Source organism: Salvelinus alpinus, chromosome 8 (genome assembly GCF_045679555.1).
Source record: "Salvelinus alpinus chromosome 8, SLU_Salpinus.1, whole genome shotgun sequence".
Classification (NCBI taxonomy): domain Eukaryota; kingdom Metazoa; phylum Chordata; class Actinopteri; order Salmoniformes; family Salmonidae; genus Salvelinus; species Salvelinus alpinus.
Window position 1 is genome coordinate 6,210,094 of NC_092093.1, and position 26,940 is coordinate 6,237,033.

The 26,940-nt window shown below is 60.7% G+C and overlaps 1 protein-coding gene across 1 annotated transcript; it reads left to right on the forward strand.

Moving 5' to 3' along the window:
• Positions 1-4,057: 4,057 nt before the first annotated feature.
• On the forward strand, positions 4,058-26,609 carry LOC139583858 (uncharacterized). Its single transcript, XM_071415404.1, has 11 exons — positions 4,058-4,163; positions 4,277-4,423; positions 4,745-4,865; positions 4,979-5,151; positions 5,868-6,164; positions 6,466-6,606; positions 6,778-7,152; positions 11,585-11,881; positions 15,709-16,005; positions 23,504-23,595; positions 26,583-26,609. The coding sequence occupies exons 1-11, from the start codon at positions 4,058-4,060 to the stop codon at positions 26,607-26,609; spliced, it is 2,073 nt and encodes a 690-aa protein (XP_071271505.1).
• The last annotated feature ends 331 nt before the right edge of the window (positions 26,610-26,940 follow it).

Here is a 26,940-nt window from a genome sequence, read left to right on the forward strand (position 1 = left end):
CGTGAGCTGAGTCAGAACCACTGGCGGAAGCGCGGAAAGGAGGGTCCGATAGCACTGGTGAGCCAGAGCGTTCGTTCCCAACAGAGCATTCGGGTTCCTTTACCGAGAAAAATAGACGCATTTTCTCTCGATGCGTAAAGATGTATGTCGGCCCGAAAATGTCCCATACCTGAGAGAGCCTCCAATCCTGAGAGAGAGGGTCCCACCTGGATAAACCATCTGCACCCGAGTTAAGGCAACCGGGGACATGTGTCGCTCAAAGCTAAAGCATGTGTGCACTGCTCCCTAGAAATAGAGTCTAGGACGAAGAGAAGCACGCTACCACTGACCCGCACAAGCCAGCCCGACAAAAACAGCAGGATTTCTCCTGAGCGCCTGAGCGCCAGGCACTCCGGGTAATTGACATGCAGTGCGCTGGAGTTGCCTTCGTACAGCGCACCCCATCCTCGGGGGGATGCGTCTGTTGTGATCACCTTGTGGGATACAACTCAGCCCATGGGAGCCCCCAACAATAGCAGAGGGTCCAACCACTGGGCCATAGCCTGTAGGACCTGACAGAGACACCGGAAATGACAGCCTTAGGCTGTGAGATGCGTCCCGGTGAGTGGCTAGCACTCAGCGCTGAAAGGGCCAATAGCCCAACACAATAGCCCCAAAATAACCATCAAAAAAGCCATCATCCCCAGTAGGCATTGGTGAAAACACACTGTGTGACCAGGACAGAATGTGTCTAAGCAGAGCTGGAACCTGGACACCCTCCGTGGGGATAGAAAAGTGTGATATGAGAGTGAGTCAGAAACGGAATGCGCTGAGATGGAGCTAGACAGCTCTTTTTCTGGCTAGGGTCTATTTTTCTCCACTTCCTGTCTGACTGACGTGCCCAAAGTAAACTGCCTGTTACGCAGGTCCAGAAGCCAGGATATGCATATAATTGGTACCATTGGATAGGAAACACTTTGCAGTTTGTAGAAATGTTAAAATAATGTATGATACTATAACACAATAGATATGGTAGGAGAAAATCCAAAGAAAAACCAACCGTTTTTTTTGTTGTTGAGAGCCCATGCTCTTCCAATGGAACGTGTAGGGTCATATCCAAATCCAGCTCCCAGATTGTAATTCCTATGGCTTCCACTAGATGTCAACAGTCTTTGTTCAAGGTTTCAGGCTTGTTTCTTACCAAACAAGGAGAAAATGTGAGTTTTAGTCCTGGGAGTCAGAGTTGGACATCTCACCCTGGGGAGATTGATATACCCCTTGAACCCTGTGAACCCCATAGAATGCGGGGTAACAGATGGGGCAGTATTAAACATGGAAAAGCTTCTATCATACGTTGTGCTTCTGTGAGACTGTATAGCCTGCATGAAGCATGTCCCATATATGGGCACAGGGGGCTCTGGCAATGGCTGATGTAGTACCCCATTTGCCAAACGTGGTGGCACTGTTGTCACAGTAATGTTTTTTGTGGAAGGGCGCACTGGTCAGTCAGACCCTTGCCAAGGCCCCTCGCTCTGTGGATTACAGAAGTTACAACCAAGTTCGCGTCTCATCGGAGGTGCACACAATCCCCGCTTCCTTCACTCCTAACTCCAGGAACTGAAAATAGGAATGGGGTTGCCATAACGCTGTGGGAACGCTAATAAGTTTCGCTCACCAGAAGTTAAGCATGTTAGCCAACATTATCCAGGAGGCATTTTAGCATAAGCTAGGCTAGCTAGCCTCTTTGACCGCAGCACGGTCCGTTTAGAATAACCAAGTCACTTAACGCTACATATACTAAACAAGAGATACCCAAGCATCTCCACTGTGGGGAGGCAGGAATAGCTAGTAGTAGCTAGCTCATCTCGGCGAGTTAGCCAACCTGGCTAGCACGCAGTGGTGTAAAGTACTTAAGTAAAAATACTTTAAAGTACTACTTAAGTAGTTTTTTGGGGGTATCTGTACTTTACTTTACTATTTACATTTTTGAGTACTTTTACTTTACTACATTACTTTTTACTCCATTCATTTTCCCTGACACCCAGAAGTACGCGTTACATTTTGAATGCTTAGCAGGAAAGGAAAATGGTCCAATTCACGCACCTCAAGAGAACATCCCTGGTCATCCCTACTGCCTCTGATCTGGTGGACTCACTAAACAGAGAACATCCTTGGTCATCCCTACTGCCTCTGATCTGGTGGACTCACTAAACAGAGAACATCCCTGGTCATCCCTACTGCCTCTGATCTGGTGGACTCACTAAACAGAGAACATCCTTGGTCATCCCTACTGCCTCTGATCTGGAGGACTCACTTAACAGAGAACATCCCTGGTCATCCCCTGTTTCTGATCTGGGGGACTCACTAAACACATTCTTTCTTTGTTAATGATGTCTGAGTGTTGGAGTGTGCTATTCGTGCATTTAAAAAACAAGATGGTTTGCTTAATTAATATAAGGCATTTGAAAGGATTTATACTTTTAATACTTAAGTATATTTGAGCAATTACATTTACTTTTGATACTTAAGTATATTTAAAACCAAATACTTTTAAAAATTTTACTCAAGTAGTATTTTACTGGGTGACTTTCACTTTTACTTGAGTCATTTTCTATTCAGGTATCTTTACTTTTACTCATGTATGAACATTTACTTTTTCCAAAGCTGTCATCAAGGCAAAGGGGGGCTACTTTGAAGAATCTCAAATATCAAATATATTTTGATTTGTTTTACACTTTTTTGGTCGCTACATGATTCCATACCCATGAAAATGGACACACCACCACAGCTAGCACACTTTGCAGCGTTCGTTTAGCTTTCCACGTAGGACTGGATCACCGAGGTAGGACCATTCATCAACAAGTCTGGGAAGAGAGGCCGAGGCAGACACAGAGGCAGACCGAGGCAGACACAGGTGGCGTGGGGTGCCCACCAAACCTGGCCTCCCTCTCTCTTCGAGTAGCCTCCTGTAACAGGCTGCGGAGCGCACAGGATCCGGGTTGGACAGACACCACATACCCCACGCCCAGGCTGCCACCACGTACCCCAGGCCCAGGCAGACACCACATACCCCAGGCCCAGGCTGCCACCACGTACCCCAGGCCCAGGCTGCCACCACGTACCCCAGGCCCAGGCTGCCACCACGTACCCCAGGCCCAGGCTGCCACCACGTACCCCAGGCCCAGGCAGACACCACATACCCCAGGCCCAGACAGACACCACATACCCCAGGCCCAGGCAGACACCACATACCCCAGGCCCAGGCTGCCAACACGTACCCCAGGCCCAGGCTGCCACCACGTACCCAAGGCCCAGGCAGACACCACATACCCCAGGCCCAGGCAGCCACCACATACACCAGGCCCAGACAGACACCACGTACCCCAGGCCCAGGCAGCCACCACGTACCCCAGGCCCAGGCAGCCACCACGTACCCCAGGCCCAGGCAGCCACCACGTACCCCAGGCCCAGGCTGCCACCATGTACCCCAGGCCCAGGCTGCCACCACGTACCCCACGCCCAGGCTGCCACTACGTACCCCAGGCCCAGGCTGCCACCACATACCCCAGGCCCAGACAGACACCACATACCCCACGCCCAGGCTGCCACCACGTACCCCAGGCCCAGGCAGACACCACATACCCCAGGCCCAGGCTGCCACCACGTACCCCAGGCCCAGGCTGCCACCACGTACCCCAGGCCCAGGCTGCCACCACGTACCCCAGGCCCAGGCTGCCACCACGTACCCCAGGCCCAGGCAGACACCACATACCCCAGGCCCAGACAGACACCACATACCCCAGGCCCAGGCAGACACCACATACCCCAGGCCCAGGCTGCCAACACGTACCCCAGGCCCAGGCTGCCACCACGTACCCAAGGCCCAGGCAGACACCACATACCCCAGGCCCAGGCAGACACCACATACCCCAGGCCCAGGCAGCCACCACATACACCAGGCCCAGACAGACACCACGTACCCCAGGCCCAGGCAGCCACCACGTACCCCAGGCCCAGGCAGCCACCACGTACCCCAGGCCCAGGCAGCCACCACGTACCCCAGGCCCAGGCTGCCACCATGTACCCCAGGCCCAGGCTGCCACCACGTACCCCACGCCCAGGCTGCCACTACGTACCCCAGGCCCAGGCTGCCACCACGTACCCCACGCCCAGGCTGCCACCACGTACCCCAGGCCCAGGCTGCCACCATGTACCCCACGCCCAGGCTGCCACCACGTACCCCAGGCCCAGGCAGACACCACATACCCCAGGCCCAGGCTGCCACCACGTACCCCAGGCCCAGGCTGCCACCACGTACCCCAGGCCCAGGCAGACACCACATACCCCAGGCCCAGGCAGCCACCACATACACCAGGCCCAGACAGACACCACGTACCCCAGACCCAGGCAGCCACCACGTACCCCAGGCCCAGGCTGCCACCACGTACCCCAGGCCCAGGCAGACACCACATACCCCAGGCCCAGACAGACACCACATACCCCAGGCCCAGGCAGACACCACATACCCCAGGCCCAGGCTGCCAACACGTACCCCAGGCCCAGGCTGCCACCACGTACCCAAGGCCCAGGCAGACACCACATACCCCAGGCCCAGGCAGACACCACATACCCCAGGCCCAGGCAGCCACCACATACACCAGGCCCAGACAGACACCACGTACCCCAGGCCCAGGCAGCCACCACGTACCCCAGGCCCAGGCAGCCACCACGTACCCCAGGCCCAGGCAGCCACCACGTACCCCAGGCCCAGGCTGCCACCATGTACCCCAGGCCCAGGCTGCCACCACGTACCCCACGCCCAGGCTGCCACTACGTACCCCAGGCCCAGGCTGCCACCACGTACCCCACGCCCAGGCTGCCACCACGTACCCCAGGCCCAGGCTGCCACCATGTACCCCACGCCCAGGCTGCCACCACGTACCCCAGGCCCAGGCAGACACCACATACCCCAGGCCCAGGCTGCCACCACGTACCCCAGGCCCAGGCTGCCACCACGTACCCCAGGCCCAGGCAGACACCACATACCCCAGGCCCAGGCAGCCACCACATACACCAGGCCCAGACAGACACCACGTACCCCAGACCCAGGCAGCCACCACGTACCCCAGGCCCAGGCAGACACCACGTACCCCACGCCCAGGCTGCCACCACGTACCCCAGGCCCAGGCTGCCACCACGTACCCCACGCCCAGGCTGCCACCACGTACCCCAGGCCCAGGCTGCCACCACGTACCCCAGGCCCAGGCTGCCACCACGTACCCCAGGCCCAGGCAGACACCACGTACCCCAGGCCCAGGCAGACACCACGTACCCCAGGCCCAGGCAGACACCACGTACCCCAGGCCCAGGCAGACACCACGTACCCCAGGCCCAGGCTGCCACCACGTACCCCACGCCCAGGCTGCCACCACGTACCCAAGGCCCAGGCTGCCACCACGTACCCCAGGCCCAGGCTGCCACCACGTACCCCAGGCCCAGGCAGACACCACGTACCCCAGGCCCAGGCAGACACCACGTACCCCAGGCCCAGGCAGACACCACGTACCCCAGGCCCAGGCAGACACCACGTACCCCAGGCCCAGGCAGACACCACGTACCCCACGCCCAGGCTGCCACCACGTACCCCACGCCCAGGCTGCCACCACGTACCGCAGGCCCAGGCTGCCACCACGTACCCCAGGCCCAGGCTGCCACCACGTACCCCAGGCCCAGGCAGACACCACGTACCCCAGGCCCAGGCAGACACCACGTACCCCAGGCCCAGGCAGACACCACGTACCCCACGCCCAGACAGCCACCACGTACCCCACGCCCAGGCAGACACCACGTACCCCACGCCAGACAGCCACCACGTACCCCACGCCCAGGCAGACACCACGTACCCCACGCCCAGGCAGACACCACGTACCCCACGCCCAGGCAGACACCACATACACCAGGCTCAGGCAGACACCACGTACCCCACGCCCAGGCAGACACCACATACACCAGGCCCAGGCAGACACCACGTACCCCGCGCCCAGGCAGCCACCACATACCCCGCGCCCAGGCAGACACCACATACCCCACGCCCAGGCAGACACCATATACCCCACGCCCAGGCAGACACCACGTACCCCAGGCCCAGACAGACACCATATACCCCACACCCAGGCTGCCACCACGTACCCCACGCCCAGGCAGACACCACATACCCCAGGCCCAGGCAGACACCACATACCCCACGCCCAGGCAGACACCACATACCCCACGCCCAGACAGCCACCACGTACCCCACGCCCAGGCAGACACCACATACCCCACGCCCAGACAGCCACCACGTACCCCACGCCCAGGCAGACACCACATACCCCACGCCCAGACAGCCACCACGTACCCCACGCCCAGGCAGACACCACATACCCCACGCCCAGACAGCCACCACGTACCCCACGCCCAGACAGCCACCACGTACCCCACGCCCAGGCAGACACCACATACCCCACGCCCAGACAGCCACCACGTACCCCACGCCCAGGCAGACACCACTTACCCCACGCCCAGACAGCCACCACGTACCCCACGCCCAGGCAGACACCACATACCCCACGCCCAGACAGCCACCACGTACCCCACGCCCAGGCAGACACCACATACCCCACGCCCAGACAGCCACCACGTACCCCACGCCCAGGCAGACACCACATACCCCACGCCCAGACAGCCACCACGTACCCCACGCCCAGACAGCCACCACGTACCCCACGCCCAGGCAGACTCCACATACCCCACGCCCAGACAGCCACCACGTACCCCACGCCCAGGCAGACACCACCTACCCCACGCCCAGACAGACACCACGTACCCCACGCCCAGACAGCCACCACGTACCCCACGCCCAGACAGCCACCACGTACCCCACGCCCAGGCAGACACCACGTACCCCACGCCCAGCCTGCCACCACGTACCCCACGCTCAGGCAGCCACCACATACCCCGCGCCCAGACAGCCACCACGTACCCCACGCCCAGGCAGACACCACGTACCCCACGCCCAGGCAGACACCACGTACCCCACGCCCAGGCAGACACCACGTAACCCACGCCCAGACAGCCACCACGTACCCCACGCCCAGGCAGACACCACGTACCCCACGCCCAGGCAGACACCACGTACCCCACGCCCAGACAGCCACCACGTACCCCACGCCCAGGCAGACACCACGTACCCCACGCCCAGGCAGACACCACGTACCCCACGCCCAGGCTGCCACCACGTACCCCACGCCCAGGCTGCCACCACATACCCCACGCCCAGGCAGACACCTCATACCCCACGCCCAGGCAGACACCTCATACCCCACGCCCAGGCAGACACCTCATACCTCAGGCCCAGGCTGCCACCACGTACCCCACGCCCAGGCAGCCACCACATACCCCACGCCCAGGCAGCCACCACATACCCCACGCCCAGGCAGACACCTCATACCCCAGGCCCAGGCTGCCACCACGTACCCCACGCCCAGGCAGCCACCACATACCCCACGCCCAGACAGCCACCACGTACCCCACGCCCAGGCAGCCACCACATACCCCACGCCCAGGCAGACACCTCATACCCCAGGCCCAGGCAGACACCACGTACCCCACGCCCAGGCAGCCACCACTTACCCCACACCCAGGCTGCCACCACGTACCCCACGCCCAGACAGCCACCACATACCCCACGCCCAGGCAGACACCACATACCCCAGGCCCAGGCAAACACCACATACCCCAGGCCCAGGCAGACACCACATACCCCAGGCCCAGGCAGACACCCCATACCCCAGGCCCAGGCAGACACCACATACCCCGCGCCCAGGCAGACACCACATACCCCACGCCCAGGCAGCCACCACATACCCCACGCCCAGACAGCCACCACGTACCCCACGCCCAGGCAGCCACCACATACCCCACGCCCAGGCAGACACCTCATACCCCAGGCCCAGGCAGACACCACGTACCCCACGCCCAGGCAGCCACCACTTACCCCACACCCAGGCTGCCACCACGTACCCCACGCCCAGACAGCCACCACATACCCCACGCCCAGGCAGACACCACATACCCCACGCCCAGGCAGACACCACATACCCCAGGCCCAGGCAGACACCACATACCCCAGGCCCAGGCAGACACCCCATACCCCAGGCCCAGGCAGACACCACATACCCCGCGCCCAGGCAGACACCACATACCCCACGCCCAGGCAGACACCACATACCCCACGCCCAGGCAGACACCACATACCCCACGCCCAGGCAGACACCACATACCCCACGCCCAGACAGACACCCCATACCCCACGCCCAGGCAGACACCACATACCCCGCGCCCAGGCAGACACCACATACCCCGCACCCAGGCAGACACCACATACCCCGCGCCCAGGCAGACACCACATACCCCGCGCCCAGGCAGACACCATATACCCCGCGCCCAGGCAGACACAACATACCCCGCGCCCAGGCAGACACCACATACCCCGCGCCCAGGCAGACACCACATACCCCACGCCCAGGCAGACACCACATACCCCGCGCCCAGGCAGACACCCCATACCCCACGCCCAGACAGACACCCCATACCCCACGCCCAGGCAGACACCCCATACCCCACGCCCAGGCAGACACCATATACCCCACGCCCAGGCAAACACCACATACCCCACGCCCAGGCAGACACCACATACCCCGCGCCCAGGCAGACACCACATACCCCAGGCCCAGGCAGACACCCCATACCCCACGCCCAGGCAGACACCACATACCCCAGGCCCAGACAGACACCACGTACCCCAGGCCCAGGCAGACACCACATACCCCAGGCCCAGGCAGCCACCACATACACCAGGCCCAGACAGACACCACGTACCCCAGGCCCAGGCAGCCACCACGTACCCCAGGCCCAGGCAGCCACCACGTACCCCACGCCCAGGCTGCCACCACGTACCCCAGGCCCAGGCTGCCACCACGTACCCCACGCCCAGGCTGCCACCACGTACCCCAGGCCCAGGCTGCCACCACGTACCCCAGGCCCAGGCTGCCACCACGTACCCCAGGCCCAGGCAGACACCACGTACCCCAGGCCCAGGCAGACACCACGTACCCCAGGCCCAGGCAGACACCACGTACCCCAGGCCCAGGCAGACACCACGTACCCCAGGCCCAGGCTGCCACCACGTACCCCACGCCCAGGCTGCCACCACGTACCCAAGGCCCAGGCTGCCACCACGTACCCCAGGCCCAGGCTGCCACCACGTACCCCAGGCCCAGGCAGACACCACGTACCCCAGGCCCAGGCAGACACCACGTACCCCAGGCCCAGGCAGACACCACGTACCCCAGGCCCAGGCAGACACCACGTACCCCAGGCCCAGGCAGACACCACGTACCCCACGCCCAGGCTGCCACCACGTACCCCACGCCCAGGCTGCCACCACGTACCGCAGGCCCAGGCTGCCACCACGTACCCCAGGCCCAGGCTGCCACCACGTACCCCAGGCCCAGGCAGACACCACGTACCCCAGGCCCAGGCAGACACCACGTACCCCAGGCCCAGGCAGACACCACGTACCCCACGCCCAGACAGCCACCACGTACCCCACGCCCAGGCAGACACCACGTACCCCACGCCAGACAGCCACCACGTACCCCACGCCCAGGCAGACACCACGTACCCCAGGCCCAGGCAGACACCACGTACCCCAGGCCCAGGCTGCCACCACGTACCCCACGCCCAGGCTGCCACCACGTACCCAAGGCCCAGGCTGCCACCACGTACCCCAGGCCCAGGCTGCCACCACGTACCCCAGGCCCAGGCAGACACCACGTACCCCAGGCCCAGGCAGACACCACGTACCCCAGGCCCAGGCAGACACCACGTACCCCAGGCCCAGGCAGACACCACGTACCCCAGGCCCAGGCAGACACCACGTACCCCACGCCCAGGCTGCCACCACGTACCCCACGCCCAGGCAGACACCATATACCCCACGCCCAGGCAGACACCACATACCCCACGCCCAGGCAGACACCACATACCCCGCGCCCAGGCAGACACCACATACCCCAGGCCCAGGCAGACACCCCATACCCCACGCCCAGGCAGACACCACATACCCCAGGCCCAGACAGACACCACGTACCCCAGGCCCAGGCAGACACCACATACCCCAGGCCCAGGCAGCCACCACATACACCAGGCCCAGACAGACACCACGTACCCCAGGCCCAGGCAGCCACCACGTACCCCAGGCCCAGGCAGCCACCACGTACCCCACGCCCAGGCTGCCACCACGTACCCCAGGCCCAGGCTGCCACCACGTACCCCACGCCCAGGCTGCCACCACGTACCCCAGGCCCAGGCTGCCACCACGTACCCCAGGCCCAGGCTGCCACCACGTACCCCAGGCCCAGGCAGACACCACGTACCCCAGGCCCAGGCAGACACCACGTACCCCAGGCCCAGGCAGACACCACGTACCCCAGGCCCAGGCAGACACCACGTACCCCAGGCCCAGGCTGCCACCACGTACCCCACGCCCAGGCTGCCACCACGTACCCAAGGCCCAGGCTGCCACCACGTACCCCAGGCCCAGGCTGCCACCACGTACCCCAGGCCCAGGCAGACACCACGTACCCCAGGCCCAGGCAGACACCACGTACCCCAGGCCCAGGCAGACACCACGTACCCCAGGCCCAGGCAGACACCACGTACCCCAGGCCCAGGCAGACACCACGTACCCCACGCCCAGGCTGCCACCACGTACCCCACGCCCAGGCTGCCACCACGTACCGCAGGCCCAGGCTGCCACCACGTACCCCAGGCCCAGGCTGCCACCACGTACCCCAGGCCCAGGCAGACACCACGTACCCCAGGCCCAGGCAGACACCACGTACCCCAGGCCCAGGCAGACACCACGTACCCCACGCCCAGACAGCCACCACGTACCCCACGCCCAGGCAGACACCACGTACCCCACGCCAGACAGCCACCACGTACCCCACGCCCAGGCAGACACCACGTACCCCAGGCCCAGGCAGACACCACGTACCCCAGGCCCAGGCTGCCACCACGTACCCCACGCCCAGGCTGCCACCACGTACCCAAGGCCCAGGCTGCCACCACGTACCCCAGGCCCAGGCTGCCACCACGTACCCCAGGCCCAGGCAGACACCACGTACCCCAGGCCCAGGCAGACACCACGTACCCCAGGCCCAGGCAGACACCACGTACCCCAGGCCCAGGCAGACACCACGTACCCCAGGCCCAGGCAGACACCACGTACCCCACGCCCAGGCTGCCACCACGTACCCCACGCCCAGGCTGCCACCACGTACCGCAGGCCCAGGCTGCCACCACGTACCCCAGGCCCAGGCTGCCACCACGTACCCCAGGCCCAGGCAGACACCACGTACCCCAGGCCCAGGCAGACACCACGTACCCCAGGCCCAGGCAGACACCACGTACCCCACGCCCAGACAGCCACCACGTACCCCACGCCCAGGCAGACACCACGTACCCCACGCCAGACAGCCACCACGTACCCCACGCCCAGGCAGACACCACGTACCCCACGCCCAGGCAGACACCACGTACCCCACGCCCAGGCAGACACCACATACACCAGGCTCAGGCAGACACCACGTACCCCACGCCCAGGCAGACACCACATACACCAGGCCCAGGCAGACACCACGTACCCCGCGCCCAGGCAGCCACCACATACCCCGCGCCCAGGCAGACACCACATACCCCACGCCCAGGCAGACACCATATACCCCACGCCCAGGCAGACACCACGTACCCCAGGCCCAGACAGACACCATATACCCCACACCCAGGCTGCCACCACGTACCCCACGCCCAGGCAGACACCACATACCCCAGGCCCAGGCAGACACCACATACCCCACGCCCAGGCAGACACCACATACCCCACGCCCAGACAGCCACCACGTACCCCACGCCCAGGCAGACACCACATACCCCACGCCCAGACAGCCACCACGTACCCCACGCCCAGGCAGACACCACATACCCCACGCCCAGACAGCCACCACGTACCCCACGCCCAGGCAGACACCACATACCCCACGCCCAGACAGCCACCACGTACCCCACGCCCAGACAGCCACCACGTACCCCACGCCCAGGCAGACACCACATACCCCACGCCCAGACAGCCACCACGTACCCCACGCCCAGGCAGACACCACTTACCCCACGCCCAGACAGCCACCACGTACCCCACGCCCAGACAGCCACCACGTACCCCAGGCCCAGGCAGACACCACATACCCCACGCCCAGGCAGACACCACGTACCCCACGCCCAGGCAGACACCACATACCCCACGCCCAGGCAGACACCACGTACCCCACGCCCAGGCAGACACCACGTACCCCACGCCCAGACAGCCACCACGTACCCCACGCCCAGGCAGACACCACGTACCCCACGCCCAGGCAGACACCACGTACCCCACGCCCAGACAGCCACCACGTACCCCACGCCCAGGCAGACACCACGTACCCCACGCCCAGGCAGACACCACGTACCCCACGCCCAGGCTGCCACCACGTACCCCACGCCCAGGCTGCCACCTCATACCCCACGCCCAGGCAGACACCTCATACCCCAGGCCCAGAGTGCCACCACGTACCCCACGCCCAGGCAGCCACCACATACCCCACGCCCAGGCAGCCACCACATACCCCACGCCCAGGCAGACACCTCATACCCCAGGCCCAGGCTGCCACCACGTACCCCACGCCCAGGCAGCCACCACATACCCCACGCCCAGACAGCCACCACGTACCCCACGCCCAGGCAGCCACCACATACCCCACGCCCAGGCAGACACCTCATACCCCAGGCCCAGGCAGCCACCACATACCCCACGCCCAGGCAGCCACCACTTACCCCACACCCAGGCTGCCACCACGTACCCCACGCCCAGACAGCCACCACATACCCCACGCCCAGGCAGACACCACATACCCCAGGCCCAGGCAGACACCACATACCCCAGGCCCAGGCAGACACCACATACCCCAGGCCCAGGCAGACACCCCATACCCCAGGCCCAGGCAGACACCCCATACTCCAGGCCCAGGCAGACACCACATACCCCACGCCCAGACAGCCACCACGTACCCCAGGCCCAGGCAGACACCACATACCCCACGCCCAGGCAGACACCACATACCCCATGCCCAGGCAGACACCCCATACTCCAGGCCCAGGCAGACACCCCATACCCCAGGCCCAGGCAGACACCACATACCCCACGCCCAGGCAGACACCACATACCCCAGGCCCAGGCTGCCACCACATACCCCAGGCCCAGGCAGACACCACATACCCCACGCCCAGGCAGACACCACATACCCCAGGCCCAGGCTGCCACCACATACCCCAGGCCCAGGCAGACACCACATACCCCGCGCCCAGGCAGACACCACATACCCCACGCCCAGGCAGACACCACATACCCCACGCCCAGGCGGACACCACATACCCCGCGCCCAGGCAGACACCCCATACCCCACGCCCAGACAGACACCCCATACCCCACGCCCAGGCAGACACCACATACCCCACGCCCAGGCAGACACCACATACCCCACGCCCAGGTAGACACCACATACCCCACGCCCAGGCAGACACCACATACCCCAGGCCCAGGCAGACACCCCATACCCCACGCCCAGGCAGACACCACATACCCCAGGCCCAGGCAGACACCCCATGCCCAGGCAGACACCACATACCCCAGGCCCAGGCAGACACCACATACCCCACGCCCAGGCAGACACCACGTACCCCACGCCCAGGCAGACACCACATACCCCGCGCCCAGGCAGACACCCCATACCCCACGCCCAGACAGACACCCCATACCCCACGCCCAGGCAGACACCACATACCCCACGCCCAGGCAGACACCACATACCCCACGCCCAGGCAGACACCACATACCCCACGCCCAGGCAGACACCACATACCCCAGGCCCAGGCAGACACCCCATACCCCACGCCCAGGCAGACACCACATACCCCAGGCCCAGGCAGACACCCCATGCCCAGGCAGACACCACATACCCCAGGCCCAGGCAGACACCACATACCCCACGCCCAGGCAGACACCACGTACCCCACGCCCAGGCTGCCACCACATACCCCGCGCCCAGGCAGACACCCCATACCCCACGCCCAGACAGACACCCCATACCCCACGCCCAGGCAGACACCACATACCCCAGGCCCAGGCAGACACCTCATACTCCAGGCCCAGGCAGACACCACATACCCCAGGCCCAGGCAGACACCACATACCCCAGGCCCAGGCAGACACCACATACCCCACGCCCAGGTAGACACCACATACCCCACGCCCAGGCAGACACCACATACCCCAGGCCCAGGCAGACACCCCATACTCCAGGCCCAGGCAGACACCCCATACCCCAGGCCCAGGCAGACACCACATACCCCACGCCCAGGCAGACACCACATACCCCAGGCCCAGGAAGACACCACATACCCCAGGCCCAGGCTGCCACCACATACCCCAGGCCCAGGCAGACACCACATACCCCGCGCCCAGGCAGACACCACATACCCCAGGCCCAGGCAGACACCACATACCCCACGCCCAGGCAGACACCACATACCCCAGGCCCAGGCTGCCACCACATACCCCAGGCCCAGGCAGACACCACATACCCCGCGCCCAGGCAGACACCACATACCCCACGCCCAGGCAGACACCACATACCCCACGCCCAGGCAGACACCACATACCCCGCGCCCAGGCAGACACCCCATACCCCGCGCCCAGACAGACACCCCATACCCCACGCCCAGGCAGACACCACATACCCCGCGCCCAGGCAGACACCCCATACCCCACGCCCACAGACACCCCATACCCCACGCCCAGGCAGACACCACATACCCCACGCCCAGGCAGACACCACATACCCCACGCCCAGGTAGACACCACATACCCCACGCCCAGGCAGACACCACATACCCCAGGCCCAGGCAGACACCCCATACCCCACGCCCAGGCAGACACCACATACCCCAGGCCCAGGCAGACACCCCATGCCCAGGCAGACACCACATACCCCAGGCCCAGGCAGACACCACATACCCCACGCCCAGGCAGACACCCCATACCCCACGCCCACAGACACCCCATACCCCGCGCCCAGACAGACACCCCATACCCCACGCCCAGGCAGACACCACATACCCCGCGCCCAGGCAGACACCCCATACCCCACGCCCACAGACACCCCATACCCCACGCCCAGGCAGACACCACATACCCCACGCCCAGGCAGACACCCCATACCCCACGCCCACAGACACCCCATACCCCACGCCCAGGCAGACACCACATACCCCAGGCCCAGGCAGACACCCCATACCCCACGCCCAGGCAGACACCACATACCCCAGGCCCAGGCAGACACCCCATGCCCAGGCAGACACCACATACCCCAGGCCCAGGCAGCCACCACGTACCCCACGCCCAGGCAGACACCACATACCCCACGCCCAGACAGCCACCACGTACCCCACGCCCAGGCAGACACCACATACCCCACGCCCAGACAGCCACCACGTACCCCACGCCCAGACAGCCACCACGTACCCCACGCCCAGGCAGACTCCACATACCCCACGCCCAGACAGCCACCACGTACCCCACGCCCAGGCAGACACCACCTACCCCACGCCCAGACAGACACCACGTACCCCACGCCCAGGCAGACACCACATACCCCACGCCCAGACAGCCACCACGTACCCCACGCCCAGGCAGACACCACGTACCCCACGCCCAGCCTGCCACCACGTACCCCACGCTCAGGCAGCCACCACATACCCCGCGCCCAGACAGCCACCACGTACCCCACGCCCAGGCAGACACCACGTACCCCACGCCCAGGCAGACACCACGTACCCCACGCCCAGGCAGACACCACGTACCCCACGCCCAGACAGCCACCACGTACCCCACGCCCAGGCAGACACCACGTACCCCACGCCCAGGCAGACACCACGTACCCCACGCCCAGACAGCCACCACGTACCCCACGCCCAGGCAGACACCACGTACCCCACGCCCAGGCAGACACCACGTACCCCACGCCCAGCCTGCCACCACGTACCCCACGCCCAGGCTGCCACCACATACCCCACGCCCAGGCAGACACCTCATACCCCACGCCCAGGCAGACACCTCATACCCCACGCCCATTCAGACACCTCATACCCCAGGCCCAGGCTGCCACCACGTACCCCACGCCCAGGCAGCCACCACATACCCCACGCCCAGGCAGCCACCACATACCCCATGCCCAGGCAGACACCTCATACCCCAGGCCCAGGCTGCCACCACGTACCCCACGCCCAGGCAGCCACCACATACCCCACGCCCAGACAGCCACCACGTACCCCACGCCCAGGCAGCCACCACATACCCCACGCCCAGGCAGACACCTCATACCCCAGGCCCAGGCAGACACCACGTACCCCACGCCCAGGCAGCCACCACTTACCCCACACCCAGGCTGCCACCACGTACCCCACGCCCAGACAGCCACCACATACCCCACGCCCAGGCAGACACCACATACCCCAGGCCCAGGCAAACACCACATACCCCAGGCCCAGGCAGACACCACATACCCCAGGCCCAGGCAGACACCCCATACCCCAGGCCCAGGCAGACACCACATACCCCGCGCCCAGGCAGACACCACATACCCCACGCCCAGGCAGCCACCACATACCCCACGCCCAGACAGCCACCACGTACCCCACGCCCAGGCAGCCACCACATACCCCACGCCCAGGCAGACACCTCATACCCCAGGCCCAGGCAGACACCACGTACCCCACGCCCAGGCAGCCACCACTTACCCCACACCCAGGCTGCCACCACGTACCCCACGCCCAGACAGCCACCACATACCCCACGCCCAGGCAGACACCACATACCCCAGGCCCAGGCAAACACCACATACCCCAGGCCCAGGCAGACACCACATACCCCAGGCCCAGGCAGACACCCCATACCCCAGGCCCAGGCAGACACCACATACCCCGCGCCCAGGCAGACACCACATACCCCACGCCCAGGCAGACACCACATACCCCACGCCCAGGCAGACACCACATACCCCACGCCCAGGCAGACACCACATACCCCACGCCCAGACAGACACCCCATACCCCACGCCCAGGCAGACACCACATACCCCGCGCCCAGGCAGACACCACATACCCCGCGCCCAGGCAGACACCACATACCCCGCGCCCAGGCAGACACCACATACCCCGCGCCCAGGCAGACACCATATACCCCGCGCCCAGGCAGACACAACATACCCCGCGCCCAGGCAGACACCACATACCCCACGCCCAGGCAGACACCACATACCCCGCGCCCAGGCAGACACCACATACCCCACGCCCAGGCAGACACCACATACCCCGCGCCCAGGCAGACACCCCATACCCCACGCCCAGACAGACACCCCATACCCCACGCCCAGGCAGACACCCCATACCCCACGCCCAGGCAGACACCATATACCCCACGCCCAGGCAGACACCACATACCCCACGCCCAGGCAGACACCACATACCCCGCGCCCAGGCAGACACCACATACCCCAGGCCCAGGCAGACACCCCATACCCCACGCCCAGGCAGACACCACATACCCCAGGCCCAGGCAGACACCCCATACCCCACGCCCAGGCAGACACCACATACCCCAGGCCCAGGCAGACACCACATACCCCACGCCCAGGCAGACACCACATACCCCAGGCCCAGGCAGACACCACATACCCCAGGCCCAGGCAGACACCACATACCCCACGCCCAGGCAGACACCACATACCCCAGGCCCAGGCAGACACCCCATACTCCAGGCCCAGGCAGACACCACATACCCCACGCCCAGACAGCCACCACGTACCCCAGGCCCAGGCAGACACCACATACCCCACGCCCAGGCAGACACCACATACCCCAGGCCCAGGCAGACACCCCATACTCCAGGCCCAGGCAGACACCCCATACCCCAGGCCCAGGCAGACACCACATACCCCACGCCCAGGCAGACACCACATACCCCAGGCCCAGGCTGCCACCACATACCCCAGGCCCAGGCAGACACCACATACCCCACGCCCAGGCAGACACCACATACCCCAGGCCCAGGCTGCCACCACATACCCCAGGCCCAGGCAGACACCACATACCCCGCGCCCAGGCAGACACCACATACCCCACGCCCAGGCAGACACCACATACCCCACGCCCAGGCAGACACCACATACCCCGCGCCCAGGCAGACACCCCATACCCCACGCCCAGACAGACACCCCATACCCCACGCCCAGGCAGACACCACATACCCCACGCCCAGGCAGACACCACATACCCCACGCCCAGGCAGACACCACATACCCCACGCCCAGGCAGACACCACATACCCCAGGCCCAGGCAGACACCCCATACCCCACGCCCAGGCAGACACCATATACCCCAGGCCCAGGCAGACACCCCATGCCCAGGCAGACACCACATACCCCAGGCCCAGGCAGACACCACATACCCCACGCCCAGGCAGACACCACGTACCCCACGCCCAGGCAGACACCACATACCCCGCGCCCAGGCAGACACCCCATACCCCACGCCCAGACAGACACCACATACCCCAGGCCCAGGCAGACACCCCATGCCCAGGCAGACACCACATACCCCAGGCCCAGGCAGACACCACATACCCCACGCCCAGGCAGACACCACGTACCCCACGCCCAGGCTGCCACCACATACCCCACGCCCAGGCAGACACCACATACCCCAGGCCCAGGCAGACACCCCATGCCCAGGCAGACACCACATACCCCAGGCCCAGGCAGACACCACATACCCCACGCCCAGGCAGACACCACGTACCCCACGCCCAGGCTGCCACCACATACCCCGCGCCCAGGCAGACACCCCATACCCCACGCCCAGACAGACACCCCATACCCCACGCCCAGGCAGACACCACATACCCCATGCCCAGGCAGACACCACATACCCCAGGCCCAGGCAGACACCTCATACTCCAGGCCCAGGCAGACACCACATACCCCAGGCCCAGGCAGACACCACATACCCCAGGCCCAGGCAGACACCACATACCCCACACCCAGGCAGACACCACATACCCCACGCCCAGGCAGACACCACATACCCCAGGCCCAGGCAGACACCCCATACTCCAGGCCCAGGCAGACACCCCATACCCCAGGCCCAGGCAGACACCACATACCCCACGCCCAGGCAGACACCACATACCCCAGGCCCAGGAAGACACCACATACCCCAGGCCCAGGCTGCCACCACATACCCCAGGCCCAGGCAGACACCACATACCCCGCGCCCAGGCAGACACCACATACCCCAGGCCCAGGCAGACACCACATACCCCACGCCCAGGCAGACACCACATACCCCAGGCCAAGGAGGCCACCACATACCCCAGGCCCAGGCAGACACCACATACCCCGCGCCCAGGCAGACACCACATACCCCACGCCCAGGCAGACACCACATACCCCACGCCCAGGCAGACACCACATACCCCGCGCCCAGGCAGACACCCCATACCCCGCGCCCAGACAGACACCCCATACCCCACGCCCAGGCAGACACCACATACCCCGCGCCCAGGCAGACACCCCATACCCCACGCCCACAGACACCCCATACCCCACGCCCAGGCAGACACCACATACCCCACGCCCAGGCAGACACCACATACCCCACGCCCAGGTAGACACCACATACCCCACGCCCAGGCAGACACCACATACCCCAGGCCCAGGCAGACACCCCATACCCCACGCCCAGGCAGACACCACATACCCCAGGCCCAGGCAGACACCCCATGCCCAGGCAGACACCACATACCCCAGGCCCAGGCAGACACCACATACCCCACGCCCAGGCAGACACCACATACCCCAGGCCCAGGCAGACACCACATACCCCAGGCCCAGGCAGACACCACATACCCCAGGCCCAGGCAGACACCCCATACTCCAGGCCCAGGCAGACACCCCATACCCCAGGCCCAGGCAGACACCACATACCCCACGCCCAGGCAGACACCACATACCCCAGGCCCAGGCTGCCACCACATACCCCGCGCCCAGGCAGACACCACATACCCCACGCCCAGGCAGACACCACATACCCCAGGCCCAGGAAGACACCACATACCCCAGGCCCAGGCTGCCACCACATACCCCAGGCCCAGGCAGACACCACATACCCCGCGCCCAGGCAGACACCACATACCCCAGGCCCAGGCAGACACCACATACCCCACGCCCAGGCAGACACCACATACCCCAGGCCCAGGCTGCCACCACATACCCCAGGCCCAGGCAGACACCACATACCCCACGCCCAGGCAGACACCACATACCCCACGCCCAGGCAGACACCACATACCCCACGCCCAGGCAGACACCACATACCCCGCGCCCAGGCAGACACCCCATACCCCGCGCCCAGACAGACACCCCATACCCCACGCCCAGGCAGACACCACATACCCCGCGCCCAGGCAGACACCCCATACCCCACGCCCACAGACACCCCATACCCCACGCCCAGGCAGACACCACATACCCCACGCCCAGGCAGACACCACATACCCCACGCCCAGGTAGACACCACATACCCCACGCCCAGGCAGACACCACATACCCCAGGCCCAGGCAGACACCCCATACCCCACGCCCAGGCAGACACCACATACCCCAGGCCCAGGCAGACACCCCATGCCCAGGCAGACACCACATACCCCAGGCCCAGGCAGACACCACATACCCCACGCCCAGGCAGACACCACATACCCCAGGCCCAGGCAGACACCACATACCCCAGGCCCAGGCAGACACCACATACCCCAGGCCCAGGCAGACACCCCATACTCCAGGCCCAGGCAGACACCCCATACCCCAGGCCCAGGCAGACACCACATACCCCGCGCCCAGGCAGACACCCCATACCCCACGCCCACAGACACCCCATACCCCACGCCCATGCAGACACCACATACCCCACGCCCAGGCAGACACCACATACCCCACGCCCAGGTAGACACCACATACCCCACGCCCAGGCAGACACCACATACCCCAGGCCCAGGCAGACACCCCATACCCCACGCCCAGGCAGACACCACATACCCCAGGCCCAGGCAGACACCCCATGCCCAGGCAGACACCACATACCCCAGGCCCAGGCAGACACCACATACCCCACGCCCAGGCAGACACCACATACCCCAGGCCCAGGCAGACACCACATACCCCAGGCCCAGGCAGACACCACATACCCCAGGCCCAGGCAGACACCCCATACTCCAGGCCCAGGCAGACACCCCATACCCCAGGCCCAGGCAGACACCACATACCCCACGCCCAGGCAGACACCACATACCCCAGGCCCAGGCTGCCACCACATACCCCAGGCCCAGGCAGACACCACATACCCCACGCCCAGGCAGACACCACATACCCCAGGCCCAGGCTGCCACCACATACCCCAGGCCCAGGCAGACACCACATACCCCAGGCCCAGGCTGCCACCACATACCCCAGGCCCAGGCAGACACCACATACCCCAGGCCCAGGCTGCCACCACATACCCCACGCCCAGGCAGACACCACATACCCCAGGCCCAGGCTGCCACCACATACCCCACGCCCAGGCAGACACCACATACCCCACGCCCAGGCAGACAAGGCTGCTCCAACCACCCAATCCAACTCCGCTTCCTGCACCTCGGTCCCAGCCGAGGTACCAGCATCCGGACAAGAAAAGTCACCGTCGGTAATTCCAAGCTTCCTCAAGAATGCTAAACGTCTTTCCAGGGAGGTTTTACGCAGTACATGACTGGTTCGAGCGAGGGCCACCTGAGTGTGCTCCAAGACGAAACAAACTACACATAGATGGGGAGTATCTTCCAGAGAAATGCTATAACCGCATGCAGTAGCGGATTTAGGTATAGGCGACAAGGCAGTGGCATGTGTCGCCCGTACCAAAGAATTCAGAATGGTGACATTTGCACGATCGATTTTCTATCGCTCATTTGCACATCACGTGAATGATGTCAATGCACCGTGTTGGGGATGAATCAGAATGAGTTGGGTAACATAGATAAGATGTTTTACTTTCATCATATGCTTGTGAGATACTTGTCATTAGAATGTTTCCCTTTGGACTATAGGGTTGGCAGTTGTAGTTATCCCTTCTCAGCTAGGGCTTAGTCACTTGGGGCCCAGAGAGGGGAGAGGTCAGGCTTGTCTTCATATGTGAATGTGTCTGTAACTATTCCTAAACCATGTGAAGGGATGGCGTGATTAATGGGGAACCAGTTAGTTATCTCCACAATGTCTGTGCGCCAGTCACTCCCTCCTTTTCCCATTGGGGGGAGGAGTATGGCAGTGTCTGGAACCATTGTATTACACCTCTGATGTTGCTTTTCTCTTGACCTAGTACTCCTCTCCGTGAGCTTGTCCAGGAGGGGGTGTATTTGAGATGGGACTATCTAGGATTGACAATTAATATATGCCATTGGATGAGGTAATGTTTTGGTACCAAGAATGAGATTAGAACCTATTTTTAGCAACCAAACTGAACGATAATTTATAGCGATAGCTGTCTGGCTATGGGATACCCCTCTCTCAAGTAAAATACTTTCTTTGTGAACAGTTCCTATTATCTGTGGTTTGTCATGTCGACTAGGGGGTGGATCTTTGCTATAAAAGATCTCAGTTGCCATTATGTTGACCACTCTCAACTTTTCATTAGAGATACTGAAATGTTGAAAGTCAAATGCTATTGCAAAAGCTTAATTATTATTAAAGGTGAAGTTTAAGTATAACTCTGACTGGTGTGTGGTTTGCTCTCTCATCATTTGGTAATACAGGAAATTGCCACGACAACCGTGTGGGATTGTGGGTCAATTAACCTTGTCGGAGTGGGCGCCCTGATTCTAGTTTGTGAGCTAGGCAGGCTACTGCCTGGGAAGGTCTCCCACTCAGAAGTACGAGATGGGGAGGGGGCGGGGGTAGGTTGACCTCAGGCCTCCCCACTGGAAGCCCAAGGTAGGGGGAGCGGGGGAATCTATCAAATAGCGCACCTCTAACTTTGTACAGTACTAATGCAATTAGTAAAATCATTCACACTACAAAACGCTACCAAATAAACCACAATTCATTCATAATACTGTGAATATATCATTTCACAGACATATTGTTGCATTTTTTTCTGGTTTGTGTGAAATCGTGAAGAATAATATAAAACCGATCCAAATGTATTCAAATTTGTGGACTGCTCTCAGAATGTGTCTCACTCTTCCAGTGACCGTAGCTGAAGCAGAGAGGAGCTTTTCAAAGCTGAAGCTCATCAAATCCTACCTGAGGTCCACCATGTGGTCCCGTGTGGCTCAGTTGGTAGAGCATGGCGCTTGCAACGCCAGGGTTGTGGGTTCATTCCCCACAGGGGGGACCAGGATGAATATGTATGAACTTTCCAACTTGTAAGTCGCTCTGGATAAGAGCGTCTGCTAAATGACTTAAATGTAAATGCACATGTCACAGGAACACCTTAGTGGCCTTGCTGTTATCAGTATTGACCATGAAATTGCTGGGCAGATTTCTTATGATGACGTAGTTGATGACTTTGCATCAAGGAAGGCAAGAAAGGTCAAAGTTTAGATGGCAGTTGTGCAATTTAGTTTGTGTTTCTTGTTTGAAGTGTAATAGTTTAATAACCAGGTTCTCTTTATAAGTGTGTTATTCTTTTTGTGTGATATGGGATTTGTGCAACATAGTTTTATATGTGTGTTGTGTCTTTGGCTATGCTGGATTAAGTGATATGACATGCTATTCTATAAAAATCATTTCTCTGTAATTAATATTACCTGATTAAGCTAATCAGGTAGATAATTAACTAGAAAGTCGGGGCACCACGAAAGAATGTTTATAGAGCTGTTATCTTCCGAATAAACTCTTAAAGACCTAGTAATATTTTTACATCAATAGCAGTCAATATTAATCGTCACCTTATTTCAGTCTCATCTGAAAGTTGTAAATTCTTGGTTATCTTCACGAAGTTGAATCAGCAATACAAACTTTGGTTTAATAATTTATTTACTAAATACCTAACTAATCACACAGAATTACATATACACAGAATGCAAATTATGTCATACAGAAAACGTCCCTGGTGGATGGAGCTGACATGACGGCTGGTTACAAAAAGGAAAGGGGGTTGGGTTTGAGTGAAAGAGCGGGAAGACTAAGGAACAAAGGGAGAAGCTATGCTATCGTAAATACAGTATCTTATGCATTCTAAATTACCGGCCATTTGGAAAAGGAAAATGCAATAAATATTTACTCTGAGCTGTGCCTCAATAGGTTGGTTGTAGATGGAAGGCCGTGTTGCCCAACAGAGATCTTCCTGTCCTCGGAAGAATGTCTCTGGTGGTAAACTGGATACGTTGTAGTATCGTTGTTGAGTGTTAGACTGGATCCGTCGTCCGTCCTTTCCTAGCCCACGTTTACAGTGGCCGCTGCTAACTCAACGGCTAGGAGGTATCACTTCTGCTGTGAATAAGAGTTCAAAGTTCATACCATTCGCAACCAAAGCTCACGCAGAGGTTGGCTTAGTTCTGTAGTTGACATGTTAGTCCTTTTAACGTGGGAACGTCGTCCTCACGTCCTCGGAACAGAAGGTTACATTTTCGTCAAGGGCTTTATATAGTGGTAGGAGAGAGGGCATGTTTCATAGTTTACAACCAATGTCTCTTCACATGGGTGGGCCACTGAGTGAGCAGAGCTTTACCCTTATGAAAACCCAATTCTCTCATTTGGAAGCTAAAATTCCATGTAATATTTTCACAAATAGTTTCATATTTAAACATTTAAATTGAACAACAATTCCATGTGAATCTGATAACTATAATGTGTAGACTTTCCACGATACAGTTTGTCATCCTATCATTAATAAGAATGTCTCAGATGACAACCGAACTGACATCATATTCATTTAGCACCAACGCATATTTTCAACTGGTTGGATTACCGAGATATGGTTCCTTTCCCCCCCACCTTTTGACGTTCCCCGACTCTCTATGTTTAACAAAGGCTTTTCAAGAGTCCTTCAGTAGACTCTTGTACCAGCCTTGAGGATAGTGAGTTTCAGCCTTGAGGATAGTGAGTTTTAAGCACTGTGGATAGTGAGTTTAAGCACTGTGGACAGTGAGTTTAAGCACTGTGGATAGTGAGTTTTAAGCACTGTGGATAGTGAGTTTTAAGCACTGTGGATAGTGAGTTTTAAGCACTGTGGATAGTGAGTTTCAGCCTTGAGGATAGTGAGTATCAGCCTTGAGGATAGTGAGTTTTAAGCACTGTGGATAGTGAGTTTAAGCACTGTGGATAGTGAGTTGTAAGCACTGTGGATAGTGAGTTTAAGCACTGTGGATAGTGAGTTTAAGCACTGTGGAAAGTGGGTTTAAGCACTGTGGATAGTGAGGTTTATGTACACTGGATAGTGAGTTTATGTACACTGGATAGTGAGTTTATGTACACTGGATAGTGAGTTTTAAGCACTGTGGATAGTGAGGTTTATGTACACTGGATAGTGAGTTTTATGTACACTGGATAGTGAGTTTTAAGCACTGTGGATAGTGAGTTTTAAGCACTGTGGATAGTGAGTTTTAAGCACTGTGGATAGTGAGTTTATGGACTGTGGATAGTGAGTTAATGGACTGTGGATAGTGAGTTTATGGACTGTAGATAGTGAGTTTCAGCACTGGATAGAGAGATTCAGCACTGGATACTGAGTTAATTTTAAACACTATGGATAGTGAGTTTTAGCACTGTGGATAGTGACTTTCTGTCACGACTTCCGCCGAAGTTGGTCCCTCTCCTTGTTCGGGCGGCGTTCGGCGGTCGACGTCACCGGCCTTCTAGCCATCGCCGATCCACTTTTCATTTTCCATTTGTTTTGTCTTTGTCTTACACACCTGGTTTCACTCACCCAATTACTTGTTCATTATTTAACCCTCTGTTCCCCCATGTTTGTTGTGAGTGATTGTTCGTGGTAAATCGGTCCGTTACTTGTGGGTTCGTTATATTACTTTGTATTTGTGTATTTTTGAGTAAAGTACGTTGATTACTCAATTCTGCTGTGCTGCGCCTGACTCTCTACACCTGCTACACACAGGACCATTACAGTTTCAGCACTGTGGATAGTAAGTTTAAGCACTGTGGTTTCATAAGTGCATTTTATTTTCCGGTCCTAGATGGAGAGAGTTGACACTTGATGTAGGAATCGACATCCCTTGGTACTGTATGTCTTGATGCACACAGACAGAGACAGAAGGATCCGTGTGGAGGCCTATACGTGAGTGTTTCCTTTTTCTCTGTCTGTACAGGCCCTTAGCCAACAGCCGCCACACTAGACAATAAATAATACAAAAAAAGTGAAACAACAATCCTCGACAACCCACCATGACTGTCTAAAGACAAGTCTGTCTTCTCTCTCTGTGTTTAAGGACAACAACCCACCATGTCTGTCTAAAGACAAGTCTGTCCTCTCTCTGTGTTTAAGGACAACAACCCACCATGTCTGTCTAAGGACAAGTCTGTCTTCTCTCTCTGTGTTTAAGGACAACAACCCACCATGTCTGTCTAAGGACAAGTCTGTCTTCTCTCTCTGTGTTTAAGGACAACAACCCACCATGTCTGTCTAAGGACAAGTATGTCTTCTCTCTCTGTGTTTAAGGACAACAA

Bases quoted from the DNA above. Each gene is read 5' to 3' on its own strand.
- LOC139583858 (XM_071415404.1), top strand. From the start codon at position 4,058: ATGTACCCCAGGCCCAGGCTGCCACCACGTACCCCACGCCCAGGCTGC. The intron at 11,882-15,708 runs GTACCCCACGCC...CCCCACGCCCAG, and splicing joins CACACCCAGGCTGCCACCAC to GCAGACTCCACATACCCCAC. The intron at 23,596-26,582 runs GTAGAGCATGGC...CTGTCTGTACAG, and splicing joins GGTCCCGTGTGGCTCAGTTG to GCCCTTAGCCAACAGCCGCC.